Raw genomic sequence first — 26,280 nt, 5'->3', positions numbered from 1 at the left:
GGTCTGGCTCTAGCACGGGTGGGTCCTGTCAGCTGGCCCAGATCTTCAAGTCAAACCAAACCAAAGCAACACTTTGAAAATGACTGTCAACCAAGTGCCATTTCAATGTCTTTTTTTTTTTTTTTTTTTTTTTTTTTTTTGCTTTTTGGGGTCATACCCAGCGATGCACAGGGGTTCCTCCTGGCTCATGCACTCAGGAATTACTCCTGGCGGTGCTCCAGGGAACACACGAGATGCTGGGAATCGAACCCGGGTTGGTCGTGTGCAAGGCAAACGCCCTACCCGTTGTGTTCTCACTCCAGCCCCTCAATGTATATTTGCTTTGTAGTTCCCTAATAAGAAATGATGTTGAATGTCTTTAAAAGAAAGTAAAATACCCAAATATCAGAAAGGGATGCAGAGGGGACGGCTGACCTTTGACCTTAGCGATGGCATCCTCCCCGTGCTCTGGCTCTTGCTGGGCGGCTTCTCCCTCAGAGCTCTCCACGATGGCATCCTGGACGATGGCCGCGTTGCCCGAAGCCAGGCGCATGTAGTACTCCTTACTGTCGTAGCTCACAGCTCTCCGGTACCGCGCGGGTTTCTGGGACACGAGCAAAGAACCGACTCAGACAATTAGCCCAGGAAAGGAAGACCACAGACAGGCCACATTTCCTGAGGAAAGGTGCCACCTCAGTCCTGCCTCAGTCATTACCCTCCTCCTCAAAAGGAAGTACCACAGTAGGAATGTTTCCTGAGGGAAGACTCTACCTCAGTCCTGCCTCAGGCATTTCCCTCCTCCTTGAAAGGAAGTACCACAAAAGGGCCACGTTTCCTGAGGGAAGGTGCCATGTCAGTCCTGCCTCAGTCATTACCCTCCTCCTCAAAAGGAAGTACCACAGAAGGGCCACGTTTCCTGAGGGACGGCTCCACATCACTCCTGCCTCAGACATTTCCCTCCTCCTCAAAGGAAGTACCGCAGTAGGCACGTTTCCTGAGGGAAGGTGCCACCTCAGTCCTGCCTCAGGCATTTCCCTTTTCCTTAAAAGGGAGTACCACAGACGGGCCACATTTCCTGAGGGAAGGCCTCACATCAGCCCTGCCTCAGGCATTTCCTTCCTTCTGAGGTTCTTTCTTAGAGAACCTGTTCATGGCTGGTACATCCAGATCTTATGGTTAAGTTTTTCCCTCGTTAAAATCTCACTGACTGTTTAAAAGTCACAGCTAAACAACAGGATTAGCAGTTTCTGTTTCCTCAAAATGGAAACCGTGCGTCTTCTCCTTCTGTGGCACTGGGAATGGAACTTGGGGCCTCACGCGTGGAAAGCCTGCACTGACTGAAGAGCCATGTCCTCAGCCTCACAAATCATCACACTTCCGCCTCACTGCACTGCCATCTCACAGCTAGAAGAGAAACCCTCCTCCTTGGGTGAAAAACTAGCCAGCACAGACCCACGTGGCCGTTCTCTAGAACATTCTTGATGTTTGCTGTGTGAAAGAATTAAGATCCTCACCCTTCCACCACAATGATTTATCAAGCACAGGAAGCCCAAATTGAAGAAGGAATTTCTTTGAGATGACCAGAAATAACTGAACTCTTTTTGGTACGCCATACACAACTCTCTCTTTCCCAGAATAATTCCCATTTATCCCCACCTAGGTTTTCCAGTCGATCTAACCAATTTCTCTGAAAATTCCAAGACAAAGAATATCAAGATTCCTACAAAAAAATAAAAATAGTTTTTTTTTTTAAAAAAAACTTACTGTAATGTTAGATATAGGTTTCTCAGAATTAGACACAGAATTTGGAATAGTAAGTAAAGTAAAGTAAAGGCCCTCCCGTTGGTCATCGATTTGCTCGAGCAGGCCCAGTAACGTCTCCATTGGAGACTTTGTTGTTACTGTGTCTGGCATATCGAATACTCTCGGTAGCTTGCCGGGCTCTCCGAGAGGGGTGGAGGAATCGAACTCGGGTCACCCATGTTGGCTGCGTGCAAGGCAGATGCCCTACCCGCTGTGCTATCGCTCCAGATATAGGTTTAGATATCTATATCCAGATATAGATATAGGTTTCTCAGAATTAGACACAGAATTTGGAATAATTAAGAAAAACAATTAGGAGTTCAAAACACATTTTATAATGTTTCCTTTTAAACATTATATTACTTTTCCCCCTATGAGTGACAATAATGAAAAAAAAAATACTTTTCCAGACTTGTATAGTGAATATGCATCATCTACAATAACTTTTTAAGAAAAGTTTTCAGTCGAAGTGAAAAATAAACGTCCATTTGGCTGGAATAATTCAACAAAAATACTGAAGACATTCTGAGACCAAAAGACGCCTAACTGAACCCACACTCCCCTTTTCTTATCTCAGGTACCGGGCTAGGGTGTAGAGAGCTGTAAGCTAACTAAGGAGTGATATGCAGTGAAAGGAAATAAAATGCTATACAATAACATGTTAAAATTATATAAAAACAATAATTGTGGACCAATCTGATGAACACTATGCAAATAGCACTACTTTTAAAGTGAAACAAAGTACTTAACTCTGTACTATAACATTGTCTAGGAAGTATGAATTACTTTCAGCCCAGAGCTGTTCATGTTTAAAAAGGTGGAAAGCAGAGTTAGTGATGGGCAAGACAATTCAGAGATCGGGTTCAAGGTCGACTTGGTTACTAATTTCCGACCTTTGAAGTTGGAGCTACAAGCATATTTGTCCCCTAAGTATTTTGAAGAATAGTACGATATGCCAAAGAACTGCATTTTTAACTATATGATTTACTGAATGTCTCTGGAGAAGTAAAGCAATTATAGGGGGGCTGGGGAAAGAGCTCAAAGGGGCCGACATGTCTGGCAATACACAGGCCCGGAGACTGATTCCTGGTGCTGTGCATCTCCGACACTGGTGGGATCAGTGAGCATTGTTTCAGGAGCCCAGCACCAAAGTATCAAGCTCTGCAGGGGGCCAGCTCTCTACCTGGCAGGATCCGGGGCCAATACTTGCCAGGGACCACACACCCTTCCTTGCAAGGACCAGAACTCACACATTAAAAAAAAATTGTTAAATTATATTTTATTTATTTAAAACAATTTTTTCTTTTTGCTTTTTGGGTCACACCCAGCGATGCTCAGGGGGTTACTCCTGGCTCATGCACTCAGGAATTACTCCTGGCGGTGCTATGGGGACCATATGGGATGCCGTGGGTTGAACCCGGGCCGGCCTCGTGCAAGGCAAACCCCCTGCCCGCTTGTGCTATCACTCCGGCCTTAAATTGTATTTTAAAAAGTGATTATATACGGTTTCTGTTTGTTTCTTTTGAAAGAAAAGTAAAATGAAAAAAAAAAAAAAGGAAAGAAAAAAGACTGGCTTGCATCCTTAATGTTCAGAGCTCAAAATCTTGAAGAATTTAACAAGTAACGACAGGTGTCACGATGCCCATGACTAACGTGCGTTGGAACCGGTTAGTTGGCGAGACATATTTTACAGGAACAGGAAACGGTGCTGTTAGTGATCAGTGACCCCGCCCTAGGACACAGCCACAGAAGAGAAGAACGGCCCCCAGCGAGAGCAAACCGACTCTGAAACTCTAAGCAACGAAGAGAGAGAGAGAAAGAGAACACTGAAAGTCAATTTTTTTAGTTAGTCTAGTCTACCATGCACTATTTGGCATTCTTTTAGGTCACTTGTGTTTTACCTTTTGAGGAATGATATCATCAGTGGTCTCAGGCTGTTTACTTGGGATCTCAGACTGAAAACAGGGTATCAATTATAGACACATCAAAAAACAAACCAACAAACCACACACACACACACACACACACACACACACATACACACACACACAAATAAAACTTCCTTGAGAATTATATAAAACATGGAGAAAGCAAAATTAATATGATTTTTCCCTGTCGTTTCACCGCTTGAGACTATTTTCTCAATGATCAAAAAGCAAAACTACCAAAATGTCCAAGGCCACAGAATAAACGTAATCACACAGACAAAAAGTCAGTGCCCTGGTGATTACCAGGCAGCTCTTTATACGGACTAAAGGGGAAAACTGACATCTGGGTTCGAGAACCGATCACGGCCGCTTGTCACTGTGATCCCCCATCGGTGTGGTACAGGGGCAAGGATTCAAGGACCCCCACAGCACCGCATTGTAGAATCTCTGCTTCCTTTAGTACTTTACCAAAATGTCTGGTTTAGAATCTGCCTTCTGCTTCCAGATTCCGCTGCGTAGACACTTCTACTGAAGGAAGCAGGCCCTTTGTTCCTCTCAGGAGCTATATTTTGTACACATGACAAACTTGTGGTCGAAAACCATGGATTCTGTTGTGCTAGAGTGTGTGGCTGGTGCATCTCGCTCCAAGCGGTGACGTGCCAAGAACCATTTTTAATTTCACTTTATCCTTCTGACAGTGAGTACACCTTCTAGTGTCTGTCCTTACCGGCAAAACATGCCCATCATTGTTTGCTTCCCTACATGAAACAAACACTCGACTTTTAAATAGTCACAGTTTCGGTCCAACCTTACAGTCAAGCCTGATCTTCAAAATATACAAGCATTTTCATTAGGGTTTGGGTTACCAGACTTTATTCCTTTATTCTACCTCTGTTGAAACTCACTAAACAGTTACATGGAACATTTGTGTGTTTCAATATATATAAAATTCACATCAATAACAATTACAAAAACTGAACTCTATAGATATGCATATGGAAGCATTTAGAGGTGAGAGGGCACTGACTCTACAACTTTTCATATATATATATAAATATATATATATAACATGCCAATGTCACATAAAGTGGCACTATTATACTGCCACACCCAACTCTGATGTCCACACCTTCCTGACCACAGTGAGTGGGTCAGTCATGGGCCAGCCCTGCATGTTCTTTGCAACATACAGTATAGTGCTGGTTTCAGATTTACTCAAGGACCTATTATTTTATTTCCTTAAGGTATAGAATTCAACGTAAGGATCTATGCTAGAACAATAATCTTACTATTAGCTCTTTGTACTTAAAAAAAGATGTGTAACTAAACTGTTACTATGCTTTATGTGAAAAAAAAAAACCATTAAAAATATCAAATATTTTAAAAAAATTTTAATTTTTATTTCAAAATTTGTATAGTGCTAGCAATGAAATTTTCTGGGTGGGTTGCTTTTTCACTGAGACCTATGGCATCTATATATCATATATATTCACATGGAGGAAAGTCCCAAGAACGAACCTGGAGAGAAAGGGTACTTTTTTTTTTTTTTTTTTTTTTTTTTTGCTTTTTGGGTCCCACCTAGTGATGCTCAGGGGTTACTCCTGGCTCTGCACTCAGGAACTCAGGAATTACCCCGGTGGTGCTCCGGGGACCATATGGGATGCCGGGGATTGAACCTGGGTCAACCGCGTGCAAGGCAAATGCCCTACCCACTGTGCTATTGCTCCAGGCCCTACAAGGGCACTTTGAGTGGGTCATTTACCCTTGTGCCCTAAGCAGACAATATTCATGAATCAATTGTGAGGACTTTACCGCAGTGGAATCTGCAAAGAACTGTAAATTTTTTGAGGTTATGTTTCTTTGAAGGTAATGGGACTACAGAATTGAAACTTGATTGTGGCATATGCAAATTTTTCAGAGTGCAGTCACAGCTGGCAGGACTTGGGGTGTGCCAGGGACTGAACCCGCCTGGCTGTGCAGGGCAAGTGCCCACTACCCACTGTCCTATTGCTCCGGCTCCAGGACCTAATTTTTCTCTTGAGACAACAATTATTATAAACTGTGGTTTTTAGTAAAATAATTTTACTCAGCAAACTTTCAAGGCTTTTAAGCATGGCAAATGAAACACTTTCGATACATTTTGTATAAACATTAAAGCATAGACTAAATTAAAATATTTGAAATTAGCACGGTAGCACTGTCCTCCCTTTGTTCATCCATTTGCTCGAGCGGGCACCAGTAATGTCTCCATTGGGAGACTTGCTGTGACTACTTTTGGCATACTGAATATGCCATGGTAGCTTGCCAGGCTCTGCCATGCGGGCGGGATACTCTTGATAGCTTGCTGGGCTCCCTGAGAGGTACGGAGGAATCGAACCCGGGTCAGCAGCGTGCAAGGCAAACGCCCTACCCGCTGTGCTATCGCTCCAGTCCAAGTGACAAAAAATGAATTAAAAACATTTAAAAACAAGGGCTGTTTGCATACATTGTATACAGAAGGCTCAGGGTTCTATTTTCAGCATTGCATGGTCCCAAGCACCAATACTGGAGTAGTGTACAAGACATGCATCCCCACTCCCTCCCATGAATGGGGCTGTAGAACCCTCCCCCATTCAGGATAGTTGCATTTTTAATAAAATGTGACCATCCTGAATCAAGGCTTCTTAAATGATCAATTTATACCAAAGTGTCAAATTACCAATTTAATATGAAAGTATTATCAAATAGTCAATTTATTAATTATCAATTGAAACATTTTGAAAATAGGGGCTGGAGAGATAGCACAGTGGGTAGGGCGTTTGCCTTGCACGCAGCCAACCCGGGTTCGATTCCCAGCATTCCATATGGTCCCCTGAGCACCGCCAGGGATAACTCCTGAGTACAGAGCCAGGAATAACCCCTGTGCATTGCCGGGTGTGACCCAAAAAGTCAAAAAAAAAAACTGAAAATAAGGAGTTAAAAACAGAATAGGTAACCTATTTTTATACCAGTATAAGAATTTTATACTAATATGTATTCATACTACTACATATTACATGTAATTATAAAATAATTTAGACCCTTTTGCTAGCATATAAGAAATATATCAAGGCTTAAGAGATAAAACCTTAATGACTAAATCATTAGAGGGGCCGGAGTGATAGTACAGCAGGTAGGGCAGCTGCCTTGCATGCAGCTGACCTGGGTTTGATCTGGGAATCCCACATGGTCCCCTGAGCACCACCAGGAGTAATTCCTGCGTGCAGAGCCAGGATACTCTTAGCATCACTGGGTGTGGCCCCCAAATAAAAAGAAACAAAGGGGAAAAAAATAACCACACAATTTCTAACATCAACAACTTTAAAATGAGACTCATCATCGTTGTAACTTTCAGCTGAAGTTACAGGATTCATAACATGAACAATACATATTTTTAAAGTTTTTTGAATTTAATTCTCTTCTCCTTAGGACAGCCAAAGAGCAAATCATCTGTGCTTGCTCCAGGCAAAAAGGCTCTTTTATCCCCCAAGGGGCTTCAAAAAGCAAGTTTCAGGTCATCACATACCTGCTACCTGGCAGAAGGCACGGACTGTATCAATAAACAAAGCAGCACGGCAGCACTGCATGGCAGGGGCCCAGGGGGGATGGGTGGGGTGGGGGGAACCTCTAAATCCAGGAGGCTGTCCCTGACAGAGTTTATCCAGACAGTGGGGCACTCACAGCAGCTTACATAAAACTGTACCAATCCTTATAGTGTTGTCCAACCCCCAAGGTGATGAAACAACTTTGTGCTCTACAAAATCTGGCTGTAGCCTCTTTCAGGAGAGAGAGAAAAAAAAATCACAAGTTTTAGGAATTTTCTCTAAAATACTGCTCAGGAAGCAGAGGATAAAATATGTAACTGAGAAAGAGTGGTTCCTTCCGTTGGCACTCACTGAACTCTAGGTACCCTGGCAACATACAGGAGACAAAACCAGTGGTTGGTTTGTGTCTGGGAGAAAATCACGCTCCAGAGATAAAGGCACGAAAGCGGCCAAGGCTGCTCTCTCCTGTCTGGGACTACGGTTCGATCCAGCGGCACAGAAGCCACTCTTGGCTGTAGCCAGGTTCCCTTCACGTTCTCAGTGTCTGTCCTCATCTGTGGAGCTGAGGTCGTGTGAGCTGTGCAACAGGGCTGTCACGAGGCAGAAAGGAAACTTCCTGGGCCTCGAGCGAGACTTCCTCTTTCTTTCTGACCTCATGCTACAAGTCAGTGAGACGGCGGATGTTTCAACTTTTCATAATTTTCTAGGCTGTCAACACTGCCAGACTGCAAGTTCCATAAAATAAAAAGCGACCATTGGAAAGAGTTAAAGCGAAAGAACTATTCAGAACTGAGTAAGCTTGACCTGTGCATGAACTAAGCCTCCGACAGGCCTGTTCCCGACAAGCTGCCTCCTTCCTCCGTGTGGTGCCTTTTTTGGTCAGAGTGCCCCCAACATTTGCTGACTGTCTTGTATTTTCCAATGTGTAGCCCATCTGTTACCAAATAATTCCTACACGGTGCATAATGATTTCTGAGACAGTCTGTTTAGACTTTATAAGCTGGTGAACGCCTCTGCTTCAGGTAAAATGCTAATGAAACTCAGACTGCAAATGTGAATTCTGAATAGATTCCTCAAGCTCATGTAGGTGCTAAAATAGACTTTTGCAAAGCCAAAGATGCGATTATGTAGAAGAAAAGGAATAAATAAGATAAAAACTATTAGGGCCTCCATGTAACTCAAGGACCAATGCCCAGTTAAATAAAAATAGTGAGCCACTCACATATGAGAGCATACTAATCTTATATGTTGGCATTCTTGATTTAATTTCATTTAAGTGGACCCAGGTTTGAAATCTCTTATCAAAGGGCCACTGGCTTGACTTCTGTTATTTAAAAGAAAACATGAAGGATCAGAAACATTTCATTGGTCTGCTCAGGTGCTAGTGAAAGGCTAGAAAAACATGGATGGATTAATATATTTTTCCCGCATTGTGCCGGTGTTCAAAATTATAGGGCTTTAAATTACAACTCTTCTAAATTCGGCCTTTTCAACAGACTTGGATAGCTTTGACAGAAGCAGACCTGAGTGAGCTGTCTTGAAAATCTCAAATTTTAACTATATAACAGTGGGCAGAAGCAGTATACTGCACACAGCATCAGGCCGCGGGGAGGATCACGGAGTGCCAGAGAATGGAGTCTGGGTTCTGCAGAGAGCACATAAACAGCCTGAAACAAGCAACGTGCCTGGTGCTGCGTTATCCGAACTGCTCATCAGAGGACACAGATGGAGTTACGGCACTGTGACTCCTGCTACTCTTCGTTCCTTTAATTACTGAGTGCACGACCAAGAAAAATGAAAGCACTTAAACCTGCATGATTGGGAAATGAAGTTATGGATCAGCTATAGCAAAAATTCTACACCGGCTGTGTTTTATGACCTCTTGGGTTCTAAAAACCTAATTACCAAATATCCAAGAGGAATACATCCAAAGTGATTTTCAGTGGAGGAGTCTTTGTAGGATCTTCTAAGTGGGCACAGCAGTAGACCCCGATTTTTCTACCAAAGGGACAGGACCCAACTGCAATCCATCCCCTTCTGTCCTTTCTGTCACTACCTTTCCAGGGACAGCTGAGCATGACGGCCAGACTCTTGGAGAGGAAGGAATCATGAATCTGTTTTTCTAGAGACTCTAAAAAGGCTGAAGGTTGAATTAAAGACAACTGGCGTGACATGAAAGGCATGAAAACTTTATGCTTATAAACAAGGTGTCTGCATACATGTGTGTGCATAAACACTACCTTACACACCTTCATAAAAATCAGAGACTCAAATGTCTGGTATGTTTCTCACCCATGGCTATAGAATGCATGAAGGGGGCAAAGTCTGAACTGAGCTGAGGTATAAACAGAAAATATACATCTTGAATAGTGGATTCTGAATGGTGAACAGCAACAACCCAAGGGTAAGATACTCAATAGCTATTTGTTACGTGAGTCCACATGGAAATGGCGGGAGTGAGATGGCTGATCTGTGTGGTCCCCTTCAGTCCCTACAGCATTGACTGCGAGAGGGTAAATTCTAAGGACAACAGCCTTTTTCCTCTTGGAGGCAAAGGAGAATAGCCAAGCGCCAAGGAACTGACTTAGCATGTAGCAGTGCCAATGAAAATGGCCAGCGCTAAATTCAACAGATGCTATAAGCTTGTGCTTTGTTGACTTACACATCTAGTGACTTTGTTCTTTCAAATGCAAAGACCTGAATTTCCGAATCATTATCATCTTAGGCAAAGTATTTTTCTCATCTTATGCCAAAATCTCAATCAAGGCTCTGGGATGGGTAACTTAACCCAATTTAAAAGGATGTGAAGAGCTCATGTTATTTTAAACCTGTGGCCTCAGTGCCTTAAATCCAAATGTAAAGACATGCCCGTCACTCACTCTCTGGTACTCTCTGTCTGCTAAGTGCAAATGCACTCACATCGTGTTTTATTTTGTGCCAGCCCAGATTATATGCGTGTTATTAAGCTTTTTACTAACTTGAACTTCCTAACAGCTTTTCAGGTGGAACTTCTTTCCTCCCCATTAGCTAAAAGCCAACAGTGACCGCCAGGAGACTGGAGACTCAGAGGGAAGGGCAGAGGCAGGCCACTCCCCATCATTCCCTGTTATTTAATTTAATTTTTTTTTTTTTTTTTTTTACTTTTTGGGTCACACCCGGCGGTGCACAGGTTACTCCTGGCTCTGCACTCAGGAGTTACTCCTGGCGGTGCTCAGGGGACCATACGGGATGCTGAGAATTGAACCTGGGTTGGCCACAGCAAGGCAAACACCCTGCCCTCTGTGCTATCACTCCAGCCCAGTGTCCCCTATTAAAGAGGTGGGTGGCGTCCACTTCAGGCGCTTTATCCACTTTCTTCAGTGCTCCCGTCTGCATACTCACCGCCACACTCGCCTCTTGCTCTGCTTCCGGCACGTAAGGGTAATGGTTGTAGAACATGTCGTTGCGCACCATCTTCTTCCGCATCCTGCAGGGCCCTTCGGTCATCTCCAGCATCCACTTGTCCAGGTGGGAGCCGATGGGGGGCCCCCAGAGCCCGCGCTCCCGCAGAAGCTCGTACTCAATCTGACACCATTCCTCCGTCACGTACTTCAGGGCGTTCTGCTGGCGCTGCGGGCGGGAGGCAGGTGAGGCTCAGGTCGGGCAGGAGGAATCGGGAACATCGAGCTGAGGTTTGGAAACCAAGCTCACCCCGCTCTGAGTGCACCGCCAAGACACGACCATATAGGCTTATTTATGGTGCAAGTGACTGCTGGTTTGGGGAGAGGAGGATGGGCTTGCTGTCACTTCCCGGGTGGTCACTGGAGCATCGGGGAAATGACACGATGTGCGGGAGGTGGCAATGTGCAGAGAGAGGGGCAAAGAGACGGTTTCACACTGAGCAGCACAGCCAAGACGACAGAATCTCGCTTAGAGAAATGTCATCAGGTGGCTAGTGGGGGGTAAACAATCATGTTCATAAGCTAACAGGGATGAATCCCATTTTTACTCCAAAACAGTTACTAGAGCACAGGTAAGAGAACATGCAGGAATGTCGATTCAGGAGACTGCCAACATACAGGACTTATGGTAACATTTCCAAAGACTGTCGGTAAATATAAATATGCAGCTCTCGGAGGAGCTTGGCATTCACGTAAAACAAAAGGCAGGGAGGGAGAGAAAGAACGTAAAGACAAGAAAGACTATTTTTAGTTGGTTTCAGGATAGATCCAAACAAATATACTGAAATGGAACTGATGACGTGGTGTGACATCTTCTGGCAAATGCCAAGATGTCTAACATTTCAACAGTAGATGATTTTAAGTAACACAGCCAATGATTCACAGGCTGCAAGTCGACAACATAAATCTAAGAATAATCAGGTAACAGTATTGCATCACAGTAGAACTTATATGCTCCTGAGGGGGATGGGGGCGGGGGGTGGTGATGATGGGGGAGAGTGAAGGTCCCTCATTATGTAACTATGAAGGATTTTGTGATTATAACATTTGTCGCCAAAGAGACAGCATGGTGCACAGGGTGCATGCCTTCTACGTGCCTGGCTTCTATCTCTGGCACCCCATTTGGTCCCCCAAGCACCACCAGAAGTGACCCCTAAGCCTAGAACCAGGGTTAAGTCCTGAGTACTGCAGGGTGTGGGCCCACCCCCCAAAATACTATCAAATTTTCACTCAGAAATCCTTCAACAGACAGACCTTACAGAATTGTTTCTGAAGGAAAATATTTTAGGATAAGTTGCTGTGTAATTACAAATTTGCCTAGAAGTGTTCACTGAATTTATTTATTGGATTTTTGGGTCACACCCGGTGATGCACAGGGGTTGCTCCTGGCTCTTCACTAAGGAGTGACTCCTGGCAGTGCTTGGAGAACCATATGGGATGCTGGGAATCGAACTCAGGTCAGCCGTGTGCAAGGCAAACACCCTACCCTCTGTGCTATCGCTCCAGCCCCACTGAATTTATTTTTTAACTAACATAATTATGAGGCATCGTTAGAAAAAATATTATTTTAGGGGTCAAAGAGAAAAAACAGTGGCTAGGGCACTTGTTTTGTATGTGTCTGATGCTGGGTCTACCCCCGGCACCCTGTATGGTCCCCAAGCCCATCTGGAGTGATCTCTTGAGTGTAGAGCCAGGGTGAGCCCCGTGTAGAGCCGGGTACAGCCTCAAACCCAAAGAGCAACCAGACAAACAACACCTGTCTTAGCCTGAGATTTTTATCTTTGATTTCTTAGAATTTTAAGAGACTTTATAGCAAATATCTTCACCATTTCCTAATTAATCCTGCAAGAGAGGAATCTTTCTAATATATAAGAAAACGCCATCTTATATTTTTTATTAGGAACAGTAGTGTCCAGTGTATCAGTGTGGAATGTCAGAACTCCGCTGACTTGATTTCTTTTCTTTTCTTTATATATTTTTTCCTTTTTTGGGTCACACCCAGAGATGTACAGGGGTTACTCCTGGATTATGCACTCAAGAATTACCCCTGGAGGGATGGGTGTTTGATCACTGTATAATTGAAACCCAAGCACAAAAATTTGTACATCTACAACTGTACCTCATGGTGTTTCACTAATAAAAATTAATTTAAAAAAAAAAAGAGAGAATTACCCCAGGAATGCTTGGGGGAACATATAGGATGCTGGGAAACAAACCTGGGTCAGTCGTGTGCAAGGCAAACACCCTATCCACTGTGCTATCACTCCAGACCTTCTTTTATTTTTTGTTGTCTTTCAAATGTAGTATTTCTTTAGAAAACTCCATTTTTTTTTTTCTAAATTAAGTCAGAGGGACAAGTGGTTGCTGGTGAAGTTAACACTGACCCATGATACAGTTCATTTACTCTGAAAATGGGTAGAACGATCAAAGGCAGAAGGAAAGTTCTTCCTCCCTCATGGAATTTCAAACTCGCCATTATGACTCTGAGCTCTCACCTCTTGGTACTCCTTGTACTGTGTGTCCACCAGGTCGCGAACAACAGCGATGTGTGTGAACATCCACTGGGAGATCTCCTGCAAAAGGTGGGGAAGACTCTTAATGCTTCAGGAATTCCCTGAGAAACAATGAGTGGCCAGACACACACGGCATCATCCATCGCAGGACTATGGGATGAGCCAAGTATCCAACGACAGACGCGTGCATTAGGAAGGTGTGGTGGACACACACAACAGAACACGCCGCAGTGGCCAGGAAGGACGGAATCCTGCGATTTGCTGTAATCTGCATGCAACTACAGGATATGACACTAACTGAAGCGAGAAGGACACGGAGTAGGCGATCACTCTTTTCTCGGGTACACAGACAAACAGGATGAGAGGATGCAAGGCATTAGGGAGGGGCATCTACATCACCCCCGGCCCTAGAGTATAACAAGGACACAGACCGTGGTAGTTTGAAGGTTAGTATTATTAAAAGTTTGGAAAACTGGAAAAGCTATTCATAATCTAACCACACGTCAACACATGTTCATATAAAATAACATCTAACATCCACTTCTGAAATGGTCATAAAGATACTACACTTCTAGTTGTATTTAGTTTTTGAAGTAGGATAATTTTACTCAAGGAAATTCACTTAAGAGAGACATAAGGGAGGAAGAGAGAGAGGGAGGGAGGGAGAGAGGGAGGGAGAGAGATGGAGCGAGGGAGGGAGAGAGGGAGAAAGAGAGAGAGAGATGGAGGGAGGAGACGGAGAGAGAGGGAACAAGGGAAGGAGAGAGAGAGGGAGTGAGGGAGAGAGGGAGGGAGAGGGAGAAGGAGAGGAAGGGAGAGGGAGGGAGGGAGGGCTGATGTGTCCAAGAGAGGACACAGCTTCTCCAGAATGGAAAAAAATCCAACTCTTTAAATACAGTTTCATCATGTCAAAATGGAAGACTCCGGAAACTTATTTTTATCTCCTTTAAAGCAATAATGCAGAAAAGTTTCACTTCAAACCACACGCTTGTATGCATTCCATACATAAAACACAAATAAACCGGGAGGCACACGTTTCCCTCGCGAGGGCAGTGAGGCGCACCTGTGTGGAGAGGCTGTGCTTGTGCAGCCCGCTGTCCTTGCGGTTCCTCCGCGACCCCGTCAACTTGGAGAGACCGAAGCCGCTGCTGACCCGGGACAATTTGGATTGTGTGGTGGGCACTAAAGCTTCTCCTCGACTTATGCATTTCTTTTCATGGGCTATGAAACAGAAATGAGATCGTTTTACAATTCCTCCGTGGGTTAGTCTTTCCATCGTTTTGCATCACGGTTACAAAATGCCCTGCATCCATCAACGCCAGCACCCATGTTGGAGCCTGACCGGTCATGAGGAAGTTCCGAGGATGCTGCCTTGCAAACAAGGCCGTGTCATAGCTGCGAACAGCTAGGAGGTCTGAGTGAACTGGGTTGGGGTCAGCATGTCCCAATGCAGTCCCTTTCTGTTATAGATGAACTGCGCTATGATTGGATGAAAGTTAAATAAACACCTGACAGGGCTATTGCGTAGAGCTTACATAGATTTTGATGTGGATTATATGGGAAGTGGGATGTAAAGATTTACAAGGTGGTCTGATTTACTTCCTCAGGAACCTCGTGCGTCATTAGGCTACAAGATAATACGTACTTCAAGGTGCTTTGATCTTATGTATTTTGATCTTATGTACTCTGAGGTATGCTAGATGTTTTGATCGTTAACCCAATAAAAAAGGGGCTGCAAAAGCTGATCAGTGCCAAGTGGCCCGAGTGAGCTTGCTTATCTCTGCACCCCGACCCATCACTTGATTGAGAACCAACACATCCATACAGAACAGCCACGAATGGGCCCGCTGGTGGGCAGGGTGTCGGCGAGGTCTCCGTACCCAGGTGGTTCTGCCAGCACTTCAGACCCGCTTCTTCAATGAGTGGCTTTGCGATGGCGATGTCCACATGGCCCCGGTCGTTCACGGGCAGCGTGACCCGGAACAGCTCCTCCAGGGCCTGCTTCTTGCTGTGGATCAGTTCAGTCCAGACCCTGTTGACGGCTTTCATGAGAAGCTGCCGCCCTAGAAGATGAAGAGGAAACGGTGAGAATCACAGTCAAGGAGGGCAGGGGTCTTGGCCGCCCCTTCCTTTCCCCACCTCATGTTTCATATCGGTGGATTTTAATTATTAAACTTAGTAGTCAAAAATGCTTCATGTGGGGCTTCATGTTAAGTTCTTCCCAGTTGAAAAAAAATTATTCTGAAAACCAAAACTCTGTGTCTGGAAACTTAAAAAAAAAAATTGTTACAGTCTTAGGAGAAAGATTTTCTTTGTGTGTGCGAAACTGAAAATTACATGCATACTTCACTATTCTTTGTAAAAATTTATCCTTCACTAAAAAGAAAATTTCAGGCCTGATTGTTTATGGTAAGATTAAAAAGTTAAGTTCGTTGTTCTGGAATATTTTGCCTAAGGAAAGAAATATATGTTTGTTTGTTTATTTATTTTTCCCTTTTTTGCTTTTTGGGTCACAGCCAGCGATGCACAGGGGTTCCTCCTGGCTCTGCGTTCAGGAATTACTCCTGGCGGTGTTCGGGGGACCATATGGGATGCTGGGAATCGAACCCAGGTCGGCCGTGTGCGAGGCAAATGCTCTACTCACTGTGCTACTGCTCCAGCCCCAAGAACTCTATGTTTAAAAAAGAACTTTTATTTTTAAAACCCTGCTTTGCACTCCCTGCTACCTCGTCTGGCTTTGGTGCGAGATCAGCATTCTCCTGAAAGTTGAATGAGTAGTGGAATCACCTGAACAAACTGCAAATGTCATTGTCACTGTTCCGTTCTGGCCCAAGATCAAGCTGTCTTGGAATGCCAGGAAAATAGTAGGCGCGGCGAAGGCCATCCGGGCGATGTGACGGTGAGAGCAAGCTGAAGTGTTCTGACTAGCTCAGTGGATGAGTACACGCGACATCAATCCGAGAGCCTGGTACAGGAGTTTTCTGGACCCTACCCCTAGAATTTCTATTCAGCAGATCTGAACAGGGCTGGAAAATCTGCCTTTGTATGAAGGCCCCCAGTACCGCTCATGGTGTCAGTCTGAGCTCCTTGCTTTGAGAACCAATGCTCCAAACACCTCAGTTCCTCCTGGGGTATGTGTGTCGGGGGGGGGGGGGGGGGGTCAGGGGAAGAAGGCAGGTGGGTAACAATAATCTCTCCAACTTATGGCTAGGATTCAGCAGAGTTTGGGAAAGAGAGACAGAGAACAAATTCATGCTTAAAAAAATGAAAGCTGAGTGCTGGGTTTCCACGGATCTTACCCAAAATGAGCAGATCCTACTGCTGAGGAAATAAACAGGACTGGAATGATCTCATCTCTTACATCAAACAACGGGCAACCAAGGGGGAAAAAATCCCTAAGACTTTGAAGCACAATACTTACAACGGCAGTGGGAAAACTAAATTTTAGAGAGAGAATAAAAGAGAATTAAAATAGCACTATTTGCCTAGCTGTGATCTGTCCCGGGCTCCCTAGAGGAAGCCTTTATAGTAAACATCTGATCAGAAGCTGCACTCCTGCTTGTTCAAATGCAGACATGCTGTCGGCTGAGTGGCCGTAAGAGCTGGCAATCATGGGCAAACATTGAATGTCTTCCCTGTCTCTCAGGAGACAACAGGGAGGAACGTGTCAGTGTGTGTGAAGGGAAACTTCAGCATGTGCACAGGTGCGCCCCCTGCTGGGAAATAACTGTTTATCTTTTTTAAAAATTGGACCTAAGTGATAGAAAAGGGAAAAAAAAAAAAAACAGTCAAGGTGACTGATTACCTTCACTAATATCTTGGCTGTAACCTCCGTCCGGCTCGATGTCAGAAGGGATCATAATGTGCCAAGTGGTCATGCGGGCCTCTGCTTCCAGTCCAAACCCATCCACGTTGCTGAAAAATCCATCAGTTTACATGAAAGTCAAGTCTGGGGCGGGAAATCACAACGACTGAGGAGTATTTCCCTGCACATCCAAGGGAACGCTGACGCCTTCGTGAAGTTTCACAACTGGCAGACAGACAACTGATAGATATATCTGATTCTAAACTAAACTTCTGGCTTACACCAAAAATCTCATTTTAAAGAGGGTGGGCGGGCTCACAAATCCACCTGTCCACCTGTCGGAACGGAACTCAACCCTCAGAGCGAGCCGAGAGATTTTATGCTATTTTTCCAACCACAGTTGGCATTTTAACCTGAGCATTGCTGAGATTTCACTGAAGACCGTACTCACCAATGCCTGTGCCTCCAGCAGGAAGGAAATGCTGGTAGTTTCCCAAGTCCTGCTAGTTTTGTTTCGGGAGGTGGGGATGAGTTATGGGTCACACCAGGTGGTGCTTGGGGACTCCTCGTGCTTGTGCTCAGGGGACCACGTGGTGCTAGGGATCAAACTGAGGCATCCTGCATGCCTCTCCACTCAACCCCCTTTTCTTCCTTCCTTCCTTCCTTCCTTCCTTCCTTCCTTCCTTCCTTCCTTCCTCCCTCCCTCCCTCCCTCCCTCCTTCCTTCCTTCCTTCCTTTCTTTTTCTTTCATTGAATCACCATGAACTACAGATACAAAGCGCTCATGATTCACTTTCAATCATACAATGATCAAACACCCATTCCTCCACCAGTGCACATTTTCTACCACCAATGTCCCCAGTATCCCTCCCACCACCCCCACCCCACCCTACCCCCTGCCTCCATGGCAGAAAATTTCCCCCATACTCTCTCTTTACATTGGGGCATCATGGTTTGCAATACAGATACTGAGAGGTTATCACACTTGGTCCTTTATCTATTTTCAGCACACATCTCCCATCTTGAACGATTCCTCCAACCATCATTGTCTTAGTGATCCCTTCTCTATCCCAGCTGCCTTCTCATCCAGCTCATGAGGCAGGCTTCCAACTATGGGGAAATATTTGTGGCCCTTGTGACTACTGTCCTTGGGTGTCAGTCTCCTATTATGTCTACTCAGCCCTTTGAACTGTGTCTCCGGGCAGTCATGTGAGTGTTCTTCCTCTGGCACACCCCGTACTGGGCGGGTTCACCTCCTCCTGAACCAGGTCCCAGTGGCAAGTCAGTAGGTGGCTGCTCCCTGGGGCCAGAGCCCCTTCTAGCGAGCACCTGCAGGCCTGACCCACCCCAATGGGCCTCCTGCTTTCCTCCCAGCCACAGGCAGCCAACTGGGATGCAAAAGGTTCTCCGGTGAGCATGCTCTATCACAATTCCTGTTCAGTGCCTGGCAGTTTTTAAATTTTAAAAAATGCAAAGGGGAGTGATCCTTAAAGACATTTAGAGATAAGGAAAAACAAAGAAAAGACATCTCACAGCAAAAAAAGGAAAATCTGAGTTTGACTTTTGCATAAAGATTAAAATAATGGGACTGGAGCGATAATACAGTGTCCAAGGTGCTTGCTTTGCACACAGAGGCTGAACCGGGTTTGATCCCCGGCATCCCATGTGGTCCCCCAAGTCTGTCGGGAGCTATTCCTGTGTGCAGAGCCAGGAGTTACCCCGAGCACTGTTAGGTGTGGTTCAACAACAAACAGACAAAAAAGATTTAAATTCAACTGAGATGAAAGGAAAAAAGACATGGGACCATCACAGCAGTAGAATAGGCCGGCTTGGATAGAATTCTCCTGCCAGAATCAACTCACCATGGTAACAGGGACGTCAAGAACTCACCTTCCAACGTGAAGATTAATCAAGCAGTGAGCCAGGCAGCTAATGAATTCTTGGTCATGGTTCCCAGGCCCCAGGATCAAGTTCCTGTTCACAGTGAGGGCCCTGAGCGAGTCCAGGAGAGCGACTTGCTGGGGAACCGTCTTATGTGCCCGGGAGAACTGGTACAAGATGGTCCTATTGAGGCAGTGATAAACCGCGTCCAGCGACAGCCCCTGCGATCTTCTCTTCGACTGAAGATAGGAAAGCGTGCGTTAGGTTAGAGCGACACACACAAGGACCTGCTCAACGTTCACACAGGAATCATCCCCGGCTTTCTTATGAGCCAGACGCCTCGCTAGGAACAGAGATGCCAAGTGAAAACGGGTGAGACGCTTGTCATTAGGAGCCTTGAAACTCAAGAGAAGCAAAAACCAGTTCAAGGAGCTGGGTGCTAGCGAGCCCCAGAGATCCCTGTGAGCGTGCCCCCTCGCTCACCTTCCACACGGCATTTGTTAAGATGAAAGGCGTTTACTCAAAAGGACTGGAGGATGAAAGGCCCTAAAACGTTAGTAAAAAGTTACTTTTGCATTTTAATTCTATTCCCTTATGTAGGGACTGTGCTCTCTGGCTGAAACACAAGTATATCTCGAAAAATTCTTTGGCAACAGCAAAAACAAAGAACAACCCTCCTGCACTCTACAGGCTAACAACATAACACAGTGACGGGACCTTTGATTTTCAACATTATAGGTTGAATGAGATTCAATTCATAAATTATGCCAAGTCACACTAACACCCTGTTGGGTTTTGTTTTGTTTTGTTTTATTTTGGGACCACACCTGGTAGTATGCAGGGGTTACTCCTGGCTCTGCACTAAGGGATCACTCCTGGCGGTGCTTGGGGGACCATATGGGATGCCAGGGATTGAACCGGGGTTGGCTGAACACAAGGCAAGAGCCCTACCCACTGTACCATCACTCTGGCCCTAGGCTAACACTCCGGAGTCACGGGAACACAGCACTAAAAAGGCATTTCCACAGGAACAGAGCCAGCAACGGCCTGGTAAAGATGCCACCACAAGAGGACCGTGTTTTAATGTCAACTCTTCATGCTCTGTAAGTGGTTCCAATTGTAAGAACCTAGCAGGTCATTTTAACGTAAGCTACTTAAACCTACATCAGCTATTTAGCTACTTGGGAAGCAAAGAGTCATATCAGCGGGGAGGGAGAGACCACCCAACAAGGCAAGGCTGCGGCTAGACCGGGGCATACATGCGGGAGAGGAGGTCTACAGGTTGGCATATCCACTCGCTTTCACCCTGTTAACATTCACTAACGAGTGAATCTTATGTGGATAGATTTCCATCAATTTATAACACGTTAGGCAAAGTTTTTCAATAGCAAAATACAGGCTCTATACGACAATAGTGAGGACGTATTACCTGTGCGATGAGTTGAATTATGAAATCTATGAGAAGCTTCGATTCCTTGTTGAACATGCCTTGCCAAAGCTTGTCCACCACACGTTGTGTGAAATAAAACACGTTGTTCACCAGTACCTGGTAGCTCCCTCCACTAGTGATAGGCAGAGAGGCGTCTTCCCCTACAGTCCAGCAGGGGAGAAAAAATCAGCTTAAGAAATCGGATCTCTGCCAGCATGAGACCAACTCCTACCAACCAGGCCCTGGGAAAATGAGTTCATCCATAGTACTTAGTAGTAAAACACTAACTCGAGTATGACATTAAGAAAAGGATGTCCATGGCAAGAAAACACCACGTTGGAAGGAATCATTTCTGCAGGATAGACTTGAGTCCTTTTATTACCTTTCAAGGCACTAAAAGAACTTTTATTACTTGTCTCTTACGAGCAGCTCTCGGATTCTCAGGGAAAGCTATGTGAAAGCTAAAACAAGCCAAACTTTATGTCTGAGTATACCTTTAGAGACGGTGGAGTCCAGGGGCAGAAAAAAGCCTCATGGAAACTGCAGTAAGCACAGTTTACTGCAGTTTAGTGCTCCTGCCCTAGAGGTCACCCCCTCCACCACCATCACCAGCAACCGGTTCTCTTGCTGGTTCTTTTGGAAGCCAGCGATGTCTCCCGGAAGCCCACTACACCACACCACCTGAAGACCAATCCCTGGAGGGCGTCTCCTGACTGAAAAGCAACCCCCAGCTCCTCCTGTGTAACCTGAGTGACTCCTCCACGGGCTGTGCCACCTCCATGACCCTAATTCTTTTTTTTTCCTTCCACTGAACTACCTTGCTTTTATTTTTTTATTTTTATTTTTAAAAAATTTTTATTAGTGAGACATCATGAGGTACAGTTGTAGACTTACAAATTTTTGTGCTTGGGTTTCAGTTGTACAATGATCAAGTACCCATCCCTCCACCACCAGGGGTCTCAGCATCCCTCCCACCCCCCACCCCACCGATCCCACCCTGCCTCTATGGCAGGGCATTCCCTTTTGTTCTCTCTCTCCTTTTGGGTGCTGTGGTTTTCAAAAGAGGCATTGAGTGGCAATCATGTTCAGTCCATAGTCTACTTTCGACATGCATCTCCCCTCCTGGGAGGATCCTCCAAACACCCTTTATTTGGTGCTCCCTTCTCTATCTGAGCTGCCCTTTCCTCTAGAATGCCCAGCTGGCCACTAAGCTATGGAGTAATCCTCCTGGTGCTGATCTCAGCTATTCTTGGGTGTTAGTTTCCTATTTTGTTACTTTATGTTCCCCAGATGAATGCAATCTTTCTTTGTCTATCCCTCTCTTTCTGAGTCAGTTCGCTTAACATGATACTTTCCATGTAGTACCACTTGCATGTAAATTTCATGATTTCATCTTTTCTAACAGCTACATAGTACTCCATTGTGTAGATGTACCAAAGTTTCTTTAACCAGTCATTTGTTCTCGGGCACTCAGGTTTTTTTCCAGATTCTGGCTACTGTAAACTGTGCTGCAATGAACAAACAAGTGCAGATGTCACTTCGACTATACATTTTTGCCTCTCTGGGATATATTCCCAGTATGACCCTAATTCTGAAGGACTCCACCACCCAAAAAACCCAGTGTTCTGTGACATCAGCCAGGTAGTACGACTGATCCCAATAGACAAAAGTAAAAGTCGGACCTAGTACCGCAATTTCAGAGTGCACATTTGCGCGCTGAGACAACACTAAAGTTTTCTCAGTAAATTTACTGTTTTGTGGTTCTTGAAAACATTCTCCCCAACTTCCTCTCCCCCCTTCTTAAATTCTTCCTGCCACTCCTGAGAGTCCAGATGTAGACAAGCCCAGAAATACTTCCTGTTGTTGATGCTTTATTCCAGGTTCAAAGGAAAGATCAGGAGGAGCCCTTTCCTCGTTACAGAAAAGACAAAACAAAAAGAAGAGGAAGAAGTGCACAGAAGAGAAGTGAAGTTTAAAGGGAAATACACCAGCGAGTTTACACCTCTAGGTAATTAGAGAAGGCAAAAATAAAGAAGTATTACCCAATAATACATCAGCTGCAAGCAAATGGTCCATCACACTGTCCAAAATGTAGGTCTGGAATTCTTTTTGCTGAGTTCGTGTAGATCTTTCAGGGGAAGCCTAATAAATAAAATTTAGAAATAGAACCGATAAAACAAAGACACGGGTTCGACCATAGATACATTTAAAAAGCTTACTGGTAAATAATAAAATAGAAGAAATGATACATACGCTTCTACACCTCTTATTTTTCTACCACAGAATTTTTGTTGCTGTGGTTTTGTTTTGGGGCCTCAACAGTGCTCAGGGGTTACTCCTGGCTCTGCACTCAGGAATTACTACTGGTGGGCTTGGGCAACCATATGGGATGACAGGGTGAGTTGTATGCAAGCCAAGCACCTCACCTGCTATCTTGTTGCTCTGACCTCTTGCTACAGAATTTTTAAAAAGCAGCATGACTGTAGCAAAGATAAAAACATATCTATTTGAATTCATTCCTCAAAAAATAGTATTCTAGGGGCTGGGACGATATCACAGTGGGTAGGGCATTTGCCTTGCACGCGGGTGACCTAGGTTCGATTCCCAGCACCCCACATGGTCCCCCAAGCACTGCCAGGAGTAATTCCTGAGTGCAGAGTCAGGAGTATCCCCTGAGCATCGCCGGGTGTGACCCAAAAAGCAAAAAAAAAAAAAAAAAAAGTATTCTAAACATTGTAAATAATTATAAATATCTGATAAGCTATTATTAAGCCTCACTTCCAAAATGAGATCTGGAAGTTTATAATGAGACAGAGAAAATAAAGTATAAAGCCAAAAATCAAACACAAAAGCTCCAGTAATCAGACACTAGTAATCAAGAAGGTAACCCCTGATGGGCCAGAGACAAAGCAACAGGCTGAGCACATACTCTGCGTGTGGGAGGGCCTGGCTCCATCCATGGTGCTGGATGGTCCCCAGGCAGGGCCTGGGGTATCCCCTGAGCACTGATTCTTTTGTTTTTTGCTTTTGCTTTTTGGGTCATATGGCGATGCACAGGGGTTACTCTTGGCTCATGCACTCAGGATTACTCCTGGCGGTGCTCAGGGACCATATGAGATGCTGGGAATCGAACCCGGGTCGGCGGCGTGCAAGGCAAATGCCCTACCCGCTGTACTATCACTCCGGCCCCAAGAGCACTGGTTCTTGAGCAGTCCCCAAGGACAGCCAGGAAAAGATCCCCTGAGTCAAAGCAAATACAAACTAATGAAGCACAAAACTTAGTTGTGAGCGCCCTAGGTTCTAGGAAGAAGGAACATTACAGGCTTCGTCAGTGCCTATAAGAGTGCTGCAAGGATGTTTTTCCGGAACTGTTTCCCGGGGAATGTGTTCTCGGTGCTTTTACACTCAGGACAATGAACATCATCAGCGGCAGTAGCTTGAATCGAGGCTTCACACAATACGGAAATGATTCAGATAAAAGATTAGGGCACCAAATTAAGCAACAGTTCCCAGAGGCATGACTATTGTTGACCAGGGAATCTAGGTGAGTGTTAGGAAGACCCTTTTGTTATTTAACCTCATGCCTGTAATTCTATCTGGCTTTTGAAGATTTCAACAAACTGACATAAAGTTGCTTTTTAAAAAGGCAGCTATGTGTTTGTTTTTTTTTTGGGGGGGGGCGTGTGGAGGGGAGAAAAGGAGGCACACAGGAGTGATAGTACAATGGGTAGGGCACTTGCCTTGCACGCAGCCAACATGTTTCGTTCCTGCCAGGAGTAATTCCTTAGCACAGGGCCCAAGTGACCCCGAAACCTTGTTGGGTGTCACCCCCCCAAACAAAACAACAAACACCTCTATGTTTCACACACGGGCGTTAACACTAGCGTCCGAACCTGAGGCCCAACGTCTTCCACACGCAGGCCCGGGACAGCACTCACGCATGTGACTCAGAACACGTCTGTGCATGTAAGACTAGAATCCGATTGATCCACTAGGGACAACCTTTCCCCCTTCTCATTTCCAAGGCGGCCCAGCCGCAGATGTTCGAGGCGCATATGTGCCACCAGAGGGAGCAGGGCCGTGCTCACTCTCGCCTGGCTCGGAGAATATGACCTGTCACAGCCTCTGGTACGGACGCCGTGACCTGACGGACACCAACAAACGATGCGCTCGGTTGCTTTGCCCTGAGCTTAGGTTTTCTCTCGAGATTTTCCTAACTGCTCATGGGGCGTTGGGGGACGCCCGTTTCTAGAGGGACAAGCAAAGTGAAGGCCCGCTGGCTCCTGGCTCACTCACCCGCACCATTTATCAGAACAGGCAAGTCCCAAGGACTAACTGTGATCCCTCCCGCCCCTCCCTGCAGAGCCAAGCATGCCCTGAAACAGTAAGAGGCTACGAGGGGACCAGGCCTGTGGGTGGGCACCGAGGACGGGATCCCTGCCATACGAGGAAAGGAGAGTCACCTGAGGCTAGCCCCACCTGTGGGCACGGAGACCACCTGAGCCCAGCCCTACCTGTGGGCATTAGGCCACGGCCGGCACAGCCCGCAGGGGAACCTGAGCGTGGGAGACCTTGTCAGTTTGATAATATTATTATCGTATGATATTTGGTTTGGGGGCCACACCCAGCAGTGCTCAGGTGCTTATTCCTGGGATCACTTCTGTGGTCACTTCTGGGTGGGTCTCCTGGGACCATACAGGGTGCAAGGTCGGCCACGTACAAGGCAAGTGCTGTATGATTGCTCCGGCCCTGAAGCTGTCCGTCTAAACCACCTCATTTGAGAGTTTGTTTTAGCAACCCTCGCTAACTAAGACGGCAGGCTACCTCCTCTGTCTGCTCCCTGGCCTGAAATTCCTCACTCCGCACCCACTCTGCCTGTCACCCCACAGGGCTGGCACGATAGTACCTCAGCAGTACGCACAAGGGACACGCAGAGGGAAGCTGAGGAGATGATGCGATGAGGATATAAATATCTAGGGAAGGGGCTGGAGTAATAGTAGCGATAGCAAATGGGTAGGACATTTGCTGACCCAGGTACAATCCCCCGCATCCCATATGCTCCCATGAGCACCGCCAGGAGAAATTTCTGAGTGCAGAGCCAGGAGTAACCCCTGAGCATCACCAGGTGTGACCCCAAAAACATATACATATGTATATGTATATATATACATTTATGTACACACACACACACATTCACACACACACACACACACACACACACACACATCTAGGGAAGGAGCTGACTCCCCAAGGTTCATGGGCCCAATCTAGGCTGGGTCTATTTGTCTATGGAATCTCTGATTGACTTAGTGTCTATGGCTATTGTCTAGCTAAATGGTGGAGCTGAGTATTCGCACCAGACTCTGTAGTACTCACAAAGATTATGATATTTATTTATTTATTATTTATTATGATATTTCTGTTTATTCCTTAACAGAAAACATTGGTCAACTCCCGGTCTGAAGGGTACTGCAACATGCTTTTCGTGAAGGAAGAGAAACAAATTCCAAAGTCCAAAGCACACCTCCGACAGAAAGAAAAATAGCCCAGGGAGCGAGAGAAGAGCTCAATGGGCCAAGTGCATGCTTTGCCTACAAGAAGTCATAAATTCAATCCCCCATACCACATGGGCTCACAAATACCATCTGGTTAAATAAAGGGTCCCAGAGTCTAATGTGTGTTGCCTTTTCAATATAGAAGAATCAAAAATCTGCCAGAGTAATAGAACAGCGGGAAGGGAGTTTTCTTTGCATGTGGCTGACTTGGGTTCGATCCCTGGCATCCCTTATGGTCCCTGAGCTCCACCAGGAGTAATTCCTGAGTGAAGAGCTGGGAGTAACCCCTGAGCATCGCTGGGTGTACCCCCAACACAAAGCAAACAAACAAAGAAATCAGAAAAGTATACAACATAAAACATGCTTGGTTCTTAAAGTTCTATG

The 26,280-nt window shown here is 45.5% G+C and overlaps 1 protein-coding gene across 1 annotated transcript in view; it reads right to left on the bottom strand.

Annotated features, from left to right (window-relative positions):
- WDFY3 (WD repeat and FYVE domain containing 3) overlaps positions 1-26,280 on the bottom strand; it is a 277,239-nt gene that overhangs the window by 45,661 nt on the left and 205,298 nt on the right. The window contains exons 37-46 of the mRNA XM_056111481.1: positions 22,384-22,483; positions 20,342-20,502; positions 18,922-19,151; positions 17,032-17,141; positions 15,107-15,289; positions 14,290-14,447; positions 13,209-13,286; positions 10,655-10,882; positions 3,684-3,737; positions 415-583 (exon numbers count right to left, since the gene is read on the bottom strand). Of these exons, the coding sequence (XP_055967456.1) occupies positions 415-583; positions 3,684-3,737; positions 10,655-10,882; positions 13,209-13,286; positions 14,290-14,447; positions 15,107-15,289; positions 17,032-17,141; positions 18,922-19,151; positions 20,342-20,502; positions 22,384-22,483 (1,471 nt within the window). The remainder of the gene's footprint in view (positions 1-414; positions 584-3,683; positions 3,738-10,654; positions 10,883-13,208; positions 13,287-14,289; positions 14,448-15,106; positions 15,290-17,031; positions 17,142-18,921; positions 19,152-20,341; positions 20,503-22,383; positions 22,484-26,280) is intronic.

Source organism: Sorex fumeus, unplaced genomic scaffold, assembly GCF_029834395.1.
Source record: "Sorex fumeus unplaced genomic scaffold, SorFum_2.1 ptg000013l, whole genome shotgun sequence".
NCBI classification, from domain to species: domain Eukaryota; kingdom Metazoa; phylum Chordata; class Mammalia; order Eulipotyphla; family Soricidae; genus Sorex; species Sorex fumeus.
The sequence above is the reverse complement of the archived record's forward strand: the minus strand, read 5'-3'. Positions and strand labels throughout refer to the sequence as shown.